The sequence below is a fragment of the Phaethon aethereus genome (assembly GCF_964289735.1).
Source record: "Phaethon aethereus genome assembly, chromosome: Z".
Taxonomy (NCBI): domain Eukaryota; kingdom Metazoa; phylum Chordata; class Aves; order Phaethontiformes; family Phaethontidae; genus Phaethon; species Phaethon aethereus.
The window spans coordinates 38,317,038-38,327,485 of record NC_138577.1 but is presented as its reverse complement, the minus strand read 5'-3'; the positions used below and the strand labels follow the sequence as shown (position 1 = coordinate 38,327,485).

General features: G+C 33.8%; 1 protein-coding gene across 1 annotated transcript in view; it reads right to left on the bottom strand.

Annotated features, from left to right (window-relative positions):
• Positions 1 to 10,448, bottom strand: part of CNTLN (centlein) — a gene marked incomplete at both ends in the record, with an annotated part of 207,186 nt that overhangs the window by 127,863 nt on the left and 68,875 nt on the right. The window contains one exon of the mRNA XM_082013442.1: positions 3,753 to 3,947. Coding sequence (XP_081869568.1) covers positions 3,753 to 3,947 — 195 coding nt within the window. The remainder of the gene's footprint in view (positions 1 to 3,752; positions 3,948 to 10,448) is intronic.

The window sequence follows — 10,448 nt, the reverse complement described above, 5'->3', positions numbered from 1 at the left end:
ATGAGATGAAATGAATCAAACCCAAAAGGCTTGTATTTTGAAAACTATTCAAAGTGGTTTTGTTCTGTTCTTTTTTACTGTGTAGTCTGAGCATAGATCTAACTAAAATGTCTTCCAAACATGCCTAATCTCTCTGATCAGAGAAAAGGTATGTGAGAGCTGCTGAATACACACATACTAAGATATAAATAGAAATTTACTCTAAAGCAGATTCAAATTCTTCATCACACACACTACCAGAACAGTCAAAATAAAATCAAGCAGAAGTTTGCCCTCACCAGCACAAGTGCCACACTGTCTCGATTAAGATTACAACATTAAAAAAGGCTTTCTTGAAAGCCTTCATGAAAGAAAACTGAGAAATTCTTGCCAATAAAGCCAATAATATAAAACTAATTTTTGACTGGTTATTATGAAATTTCAACAGCAAGAAAAGTTCAAATCCAGGAAAAAGTATGTGCTAACATATGCAACACTGATGTATAATGTGCCTGGCTAGTGAAAGTCTGCAGAAGATATATTAGTGCTGTCAACTGACTTAATATGTCCTGCAGGATGAACTAGCAGCGAGGCACAAATTGGAACATGCACAAGAAATCAGTACTTTGCAGTACAATGCAATTGTCATTTAAACCAACTTCTTTTTTTTAGGAAGGATTGTTTTAAAAAATGGTAACAGGAAAACTAGTAGATGCCTACATTGCTTTGGTGTCCTGTTGATTCAGCTTCTAGTCCAAATTCATCGTATTCTACTGATGTTGCAGTCAAGAGACAGCAGAATGAGTTAGGAGGTTCTCTTAACCACATTTAACTTTACAAACAACCAGGATTCTGGTTATCTAACAGGTCACAGACATAATGACAGGTAATCACTTCTTTTCCCTGCAGAAACCTCAGCTGTGTAACCACACAATAATCATTAACTTTCTAACATTGATGCAGGATACTAAAGTTGGTAATGGGAAATTTGGCTGTCATCAAAATGCAGCCAATAATGAGGTTTATGATACATTCCCAAAAGGCATACTATGGCCTTTCAACCAGAGCAAGACTGCATGTCAACAAAATATGGGATATTTGCCATAGCAGACTGGAAGAATGTCAGTCAAGGGAAAATACTAAGAATGTTAAGTACATAAGCATATAGTGCTTAACATCTTGGTTCTCCTACAAACCTAGCAACTATGGATGCTACCTATACTCATTTCCTTCCATGTGAGGCTGCTTCAGTAACACTAATCATTTGTCCCATCACAGCCTGGTTTAAGATTAATTTACTGAAAATTCAAGTTTCAAACACTGCATTTAGCTTACTATATTACATTCATTGTCATAAATTGTCTGCTTTTGCTTCCTACCACATCTTATCGACTAGCATTGGTAAATATCTGACCAAGCTTGTGACAGATCACATAAATGTTCAACTGATGCATTTCTGCAGGTCAGACTGAACTAACAAAACACCAAATTCTCTGAATAATCATGACAAGTACACTCCTTCAAATACACTGAGAGCTGAGAGAGTACCAGAGAGTCTAAAAGGCTGGGATAGGATCAAAATGGAAATATAGCAGAAAGCCAACAGAGGCCATAGGAAAATAATCATTTGCACCCATGTTCACCATTAAGTAATTTAGGACCACTTCACATTTGTAGCCTAATTTACACTGAGCATACTGGTTAATGTATTTCAGCTTCAGATGCCACTAGAAGGAGACATAGAATAAATCAACAAAAGTAATTCTAACAATTCACACACACTGGATGTGATTAATTTAAAACATCCAAAGAAAATAAAGTATAAAGTTGAATCACCAATTGTAGTTTGTCACTAGCTTCCAAAATAGTCTTACTTTTAATCTCAGATATTTCCTAAAGTTCTTTTAAGAAGTAAACAAAATTGATCAGAGTGAAATTGTCTACTTGGATTTGAAATGGATTTCAGCAAAGCTCCACACTAGGAGGTCTTAAAGAAACCCAACTGCTGTATTTTAAGGGGAGAAAAAAAATCTTACAGTTAAAGAATTGCTTTAACTATAAGAAGTAATGGCAATAAATGCTTAGTTTACTCAGTGGGAAAGAGTCACTTGTGGTGTCCCACATGTTCAAAAAATATAGAAAGGTAGGAGGCTAGTGTAGTAAATTTTTCTAATACTACTAAGCTATTCAGGAAAATAAAGACACAAGCCAATCCCAAATATTTACACTAAATCCACATGGGATACAGTGTGACTATATACTAAACTGCCATACAATACCCAGGTTAGACAATAGAGGTGTTGCACATGGAGGAAAGCATTCTAACATCAGTTCACAAAGACAATAAAAGCCTCCTTAACCTCAGGAAATATAATCCAGAGATATTACTAAAGATTTTATGACAAAAAAATTAAATAGTCTGACAAAATAAACTGCAAAAAACTCTTCAGAGCAATACAAGATTATGAAAGTAGAATGATGTATTCAGAAATACAGTCTGAACATCCAAAAACCATGATCCAAAGCTGTATTTAGAACAGAAACAGCTTGAGACTAATGTTATATTTATAATGTTTCAAAAAATCCACCAAAATCTGCTAAAAGAAAAAAACCCAATTATTATTTCTAAGATTCAGAAAAAGGTCAAGAATGGATCAAGAGGTAAACATTCTACAAGAAATACTTAAAGGAATGTATTTTATCACCTGTGAAACAAAATTATTAAATCATTAAATTGAGGGGAACTTTAAAAATCATACAAAATACGGGTTAAGAATTTTATGATAAACACTTAAGTAACACCCTGGATAAAGTTAGAACATTAACTTTGGAATGACCATCATGAACACATCAAGGAGATACTGCATTCTGTGATTTTTCTGTTTTACATCACATTGCTACTTACACAAACTTTGAGGAATTAAACACTATGGGGTTTTTTAATATTAAAGTTCCTTCAGGCTCATGAATATAACCCTTGATTACAGATCTACCTTACATACCCACACTAAAAGAAGTTTTGCATTTAACAAACATTATTACCATAACTATTTTCCCTTCTTTGCTTAATCAAGGGAAAATGCTAGTAAAATTGAAATGCATAAGCATACCTCATTGACAAATCTATGGAAGAAACTAAGCAACAGTTTACGAAACCATTGTAGATGGGTCATTTCAAAGGATTTCAAATTCACTTGAAGTCATAAATTGGCCTTTGGAAAATGTTTGGGGTAACATGTAAGATCTGGCACACTTGTAAAGTTGGAGGCCTGTTAGAGAGTGACAGTTTTATTTTAATACATCCAAATAGCACATTAAACCTTAGAAATTTTTAGCCAAATATGTCATCCCGCTCTTTAGACCTATAATCTAAAGTTTAGTTGCATGGTCAGGAACAATTAAACAAATCAGGACCAATACATTTAATTTTCACATAGGAAATGTAGAAACCACACAATTTTTTCAAGAAATTTGTTTCCAGGAAAAAAGTCACTTTCGTTTTATTTTTATTCTTGGTGTCTTTGTTAGAGAACTTAAATAATGAGTCTTCTTGAATAATGACACCGTTACTCAGGCTTTTTCCCAGGACAGATTTCATTGTGAAGTACCTTCTATTAGCAACAGCAAAAGTAATTACACTACTGCAGCAGCATAGCTGCACAGTTTTTCTTAAAAAACAAAACAAACCTGCGATTTCCTTTAAAACTGCCTGGTACAGAAGCTTAATTTTAAACAAGAAGAAACAACTGTTATTATTCTAGAAGTGGACTCACCTGTATTTCACATTTTGGGCAAGAATTCTGATGTACTGCATTTAAAGCATCACAAGCCTGCTGCAGTTGCTCTTGTAAATGACAAATCTTTTGATCTTTTCCAAGTAACTGATCCTGAAGAGAGGCACAGCTTCTCTGCAGTTGAATTTCACTTGTTTTTACAGTTTCAAAACATAAAGTCAATTCGTTATAAAGCTACAAGAGGGGAAAAGAGAAATAACAGGATTAAAAATAACTTCAATGCAGCTAGCCATATAAATACAGGAGGAAAGAATGTAAAATTTAAGTAAATTGCCTACAGAGATCACCCTCTCTTTTTTACATTTAGACAGTTCTTTCACACTTCTTGTCTTCTGCCTCCTGTCATGCTCTATGTATTTGAAAATAGTGATTGTAACAATCACTGAAACTTTTATGTTTGAAAGAAGTTTTTCCAGAAAAATACAACTTACATTAGAATGTTATCAGTTTCAGTTGCTTCTTATGAACAGAAATGGACAACTAAAAATCAGGATTTATTTTACTACTTGAGCAGACTATATAAAATATAGAGAATACAAAAAAAAAAAACCCAAAAAATCACCTTATTGAGAAGGGGTAAAAAATTGAAACATCTGTCCTGGGAATGAAATTAAAGGGGCAATACCAAGTACCATCCTTGTCTTTTACAGACTAGTTTTATCTTTTAAAACTAACATTTTTAATATAGCTTAGATAGCAATACAGTGAATCCACTAATGCCTACTGCATTTTGTATGAAGTGTAAAATGACTGTTTAAATAATTATTTTATGGGAATTTTTTTTACATTAACTATAAAACCCAGAGATGGTATTAGAAGTTCTTATCCCTGGCTGTTGCTGAAACCAGGATATTGTATATATTCTGCAATCGCTTTAGAAGAGATCCCAGACAGACTAAGAATTTCTAGAACTACACCTAACTAGCAGTAGATGCCACCTAACTGACAAAAAACTTAATTTTGCAAGAATAAGAGAACTTAACAACCACCCCATCCATCCATTTTTATCCTTCTTTTTCAATATAAACATATGAAAACTGTTTAAAACAATATCAGCTTTTTATTTTAAAAATATAAAAACACGTTTGAAAAATAAACCCATAGTTAAATAAACAACAGTATAGATTCTGAAGGAAATACATGACTCTACAGCTTTACAACCTAAGCATACATTCCTCTCCCTCTCCATTTCAGTCCTTCATTCCTTTGATTGTCTTTTTTCTCAAAATAAACAATATTCCCTCCAACTATTTATTCTACCGTAAAATAATCTGGAGAAGGTATGTACTTCTACAGCTGACAGTTTTCTTTGGAAAATCCATTTCTGCCATTCCATCCAAAAGAAACTAATCAAATATAAAAATCAGAATTTCCAAATCTGTCAATAATGTTTGTAAGTACAAGGAACTGATATAAGTCATTTTACTTGTACAAACATTATTCTATTCTTCACCTTACCCTTTGTCTTGTCAGCTTTACTTAAACAATACACTTCTTTCTCCCTTTCATGTACTTACATCACTTAGAAGTTAAAGCCTTGAAAAACAAACAGAACTTTTAGATTTGGAAACAGTCTACCTAACACTTTGTAAGAAATTTAGAAACAATACCATCCCTTCGTTTCCTTCTTCCTATCATTTTCTACTCCCCTGGGCTCTCAAACCCCACTTAGGACAAACCACTTCTTGCCTATTTCCAAACCAGATCAGAGATCATGTCTCTCAGGCCAAATTAATTCAAAGTCTAGAGAGACTGATATTTCAAATGAGACTGAAATTTTTGTGCCTACTGAATGTTTCTTGCATAGTTAAGAAAGCTTACCTCATCTCTAGAAATGCAAGTTCAAGAATAGCGAGTTTCTTATGGAAATCAGTAAGTATCTCACCGGAAAATAAACAGTTCATTTATCAAAAACATGCATTTTTAGATAATGTCCTTCCAAACAAACAGAACACCCAGACACAGTTACTTCCAGCTATAACTATAGAAGCTCATTAGCTAGATCATAGCAGTATGACAATTTGCTGGTTTTATAACTAGCAGCACTTAAGTGGTCGTAATTATAGTATCTGAACAGTAACATCCTAGTAAGATGAATGGAGAACATGAAAAATATGATGCTTTTTTCTAGTTGGCAGCCACATCCCCTAGTGTAGTTAATGGGTATTTTTGGTAGTCAGTATTTGTCAGGACAAGACAAATAGTATGTCTTTTACTTGCATAAACTTTTCCAAACTTCCCTGCTTGGAAAACAGCAATAACAAAACACATGTATTTCAAGTATAAAATTAGCAAAAAGCTATGTGTAAAAAACACATTCACAACATTCACCTTTTAACACTGAGGTTTATACGTGTTTTTAAACAGCACCAATGTACTAATTTATAAGACTCAGATTTTTTTTTTTTTTAAGGTATTTAACATCAGGACATTTCAAAATGAAAATTGTCTGTATGAAAAGAAATAGTTTTATCTACTGTCTAGAGATAACTGGAACAGCTTCCAAATTTTCATTTGGCTTCCTATCTTTTCATTTATGGCCATGCACCGTTTTGTGGGTTAAATACATGCTTGATGTCTATATGGGATTATTTTGGGATTTTCTGCTCATTTCTGACCCTGTTTTAGAACAGGCACCATATTTAATCACACTGCAGTAAGGACATTCCAGAACATACAGAATTGCACAATGCTGTGCAACAGCTCTACCATTAATAAAGATACAGAAAGTCAGGCATAGAGACATAAGACGTAAAATGGAGATCAGAGGACTACAGATGGAACGCTGAGTAGAAAATCCAAAAGGAAAATATTAAAATAATTCTTTATATATTTTATGACATTTGGTAGTTGGAAAAATAAAAGGCAACAGACAGTGACACAAGACTGTGCTCTGCAAAAACTGTTGCACTGACTGCATTTTGAGATTTTCTTTCTAATGTCTTGGAGCTGTCCCTTGTCTGACAGACAACATAGACTGTTACAGGTGAAGGTAGTTAAAAACAAATTAAAAAAGATTAAAAGTTTCTGAAATCAGTACATTGTAATAAATTTAGTCTATATGACACAAGATCATTATTTATCAGTCAGGAAGGAAAAGCAACTTATCTGAATTAGAAAAAGTAAAGTATACCATATTTCTCAGCTACCCTAACAATTTCCTACATTTATTTAACCGATTTTATCAGAAACTACTTTTTGCTAGATCTTTGAAGAGTTACTTATAACAGAAAACTTCATTAGAACAATAGGTGTGTTTAATGTCATCAAGTAACCTAAAAATGCCAGACCAAAGCTAGGACTTCCACAAAAACCAAAAGATGTGACTCTAAAGCCTGCCCACATGTGACAGAAAATATTTAACAGCCTGATAATGGTGGGGTGAGGTAAAGTACTGACATACATTAAATATGTGTGATGGCAAAATTCAGTTAGGTCACTCCAAGAAAAGCTGAGGAATTCCAACAAAACCTAGTAAAACTAAATAATTAATCCATTCTCTCTGTGGTATTGTATCTTAGCCAGAATCATAGTGAAACCAGAAAAAAACAATGCACAGTGAAACAGTTGACACAAATGACCAAGACTAACATTATACAAGTGTGCAGGATTTATTTTAAACTAGGTTTAGACTACTCGTGTGTACTGAATGCCAATTAATAGCTGGGACACATTTTCCAGTTCCAAAATAATTTCCAGTTCCATAATCCAAAAGGCATTTAGTTAATGCTCTCATAGACTTTTCCATGTTATCACCAAAGCACAGAAAGCAGGGACATCCAGGAGTTTTCCTTCAAAAGTATACTCCTGTGAGGAACTAACACTAAGGTGTGTTAAATTAAAATGCAACAGCAGACAATTATCTACACTGGGTGTAAAACAGATATTCTTCTACATTAACTGTTTTATCTAAATACTCACACCCTAAAAAACAGTGTATTGTAGAGACCTGAGCAAATGAACCTGAACATACAGTAATAGTGAACATACAGTAATGACACAAATGAAAAGCAGTTTAAGTTAAGACACAATAAAACTATAATGGAAACTATTACAGCAGCATCGCAGAAATCGTGTTACAAGATCATGCTGTTTATGAGAATTTGAAAACAACAAGGGCAGAAATCAGCTGGAGAAGCTCTACAGTGAAACTGAAGAGGCACTCCAGACAGACTATACAGACCATGTTCATGGTGTTTAGTTTTAAAATGGAAAAGCAGAGGTAGAGTGATTTTTTAAGATGAGAGACCACGAAGCTTACCTACAATACAAGAGAAAAACGTCAGACACAAGTGAGAGAAGAAAAATGAAAAAAAGTACAGAATGGATGTAAGTAACATCAGAAAACATTCAAGCACGAGTCACTAGTATAAGCTACAAGAGAAGTCATCCTTTTCTCAGCTTTATGGTACTATATAATTGCAAATGCTCTGGTTGTTTTGGAAATCATAGAAAATTGATAACTTTACCAATATACCTTCTCAAAAATAACAGAAAAAGGACATTTCAGTCTTTTTGATCAGTGTTTTTACTGCAAAAATTCAAACTGATGAGTCTATTTCCTTCAATGAATCCAGTATTTCCTGTTTCATGACTGACTTCCCCACCAGCATTAATGTAGCTTTCCAGTGTTCATCCATCTAATCAGTTTTGTGCCGCTCCTTGTGTTGATATGGATAACTAATTGTGGAGTTTGTGAACTGCTTTTTTGAATATATAAAAATTTTGACACATTTCTCTCAGAAAGACAGTGTTTATCAGCACTAACTTCTCTGTGAAATGCTACCAAAACCTATTTACATTTCTTCTCTCTATATAGTGTACTGTCAGAGAACATTCAGCAGGCTCGTGAAGAACACCAGTCCTAGTTAAAACAGAAAAATATTAATAACTCATACTGCAAAGGTTATTGTTTAAAATCCGCCATTGTAGGACCAATCTGATTAAATTCAGATATATTTAAATCTTATAATTCTAACTCAGATCAAAATTGACATTTCTTACAAACATATTTAAGGAAGCTTAGTCTTAAGATTTTTCTTCCTTTCTTGATGTACAGCTCCCCTTGCACTGTCTCACCAGTTTACGTAATTTCTTTCATCTATTGCTCTCAGATTGTAAAAAAATACATCATTGTTGCCAGAAACATTAAGACAATGGTTTGGAAACATTAGTGACAGATTTAGAATTATAAATTATTTATTTTTTTCCCCCCCAAATACTTAAGCATTCTGCAGATAACAATCTACATCATTATGCACAGGAACTATAGCACACCGAGTATCAGTACAGGGTTTTTCAAGCATGAAAATCATCGCCGGCAAGTGCAGAGTTTAACATCACCCTGAGAGAACCAGTCTACTCAGGATTTCTTCAACTTTAACCTATGGGCACATCTGATGCCAAATCTACTTGTTAATATGTGACCAACTGTATTGCTGGTTGGTATGCAAGACTAACCTAATTAACACACTACCCAAAAATAGAAAACAGTATCAGAGCTTCAACTAAAGTGTGAGATAATATTTATTAAAGATACAAATTTCTCACACCTTTCACAGACAGAGTGGACTAAAAAAATGGTGATGCACTTATTACTGATGTGGACTTCAGTATATTTCACTGGATAATTAGTCTCTTTCATGTCTTATCATGTGTGAAAGAACTTAGGTTTTCATTCCAATTTGAGGGAGAACCTGCATTGTTACTAACATTTACACATCTATATGATTTTAGTTTTCATTTTGTGAATTTAATGCTGCTTACATAAAAATAAACACATATATGTGGTTTTTAACAATGCTTAAAGGTTGCTGCAGTCACAAAAAGGATTGTAAGTGGTAAATTTTAACCTTAGGCTGACAAAGCCAGTAACTTGACATTCTGATTACAATTTCTCAGGCTTGAAGGAAAGCAAACTATCTTCTCACACTGACACCATGAGAATGACTAGGAAAGGCAACTGCAGAATTAACCACAACACCCGAACATGTATCTGACATTATCCTATTTTTATACACTTTCTGGTGCACTTGATGCAGACTTCTGCAATGCCTCATAATAGAAAACTCTTACTGTGTTTTCTAATTATGCCAAAAATCTAACTATTGAGCAATGCTTTTCTTCATGACAGACATGAACTGTACCACTATCCACAGTATTCTCTATTTGTTGTTCAAGGAGCTGAGTTCCAGGACACGAATTACAATTTCCTATTTAATGACAAATAACAGTATTTCCACTCCACTAAAAGGGCCTTCCACTAAGAGATTTTTCATCAGTATGATTAACAAGGAACCTAAAGGCCACATCAGATCAAGGGAAAGTACCGCATTATAAAAACAAAGGCCCTAAATTGTAAATTTCAGAAAACTGTGATAAGCTGGCTAAGGAGTTTAGAATCTCTTCTTGTCTTATTATCCCGAGTATTGATTGAAGTCTTTCCACCTTGAAATTGTTGGTGAGGACAAATCTATTGAGTTTCATTAAATCCAGCACAGGAATGAAGTCCCTAGAGCATTTGGGACCACTATAACAGATGCTATACATTTTACAAAAACATTCCCTATCCTTGAGAATGAGAACTACAGCTGCAATATGAAATAGATATCAATTTGTTTCCATAAATGCGCTAACGTAAAGGAGTTATTGTAGAACAGAGCACCCTTAAAATTT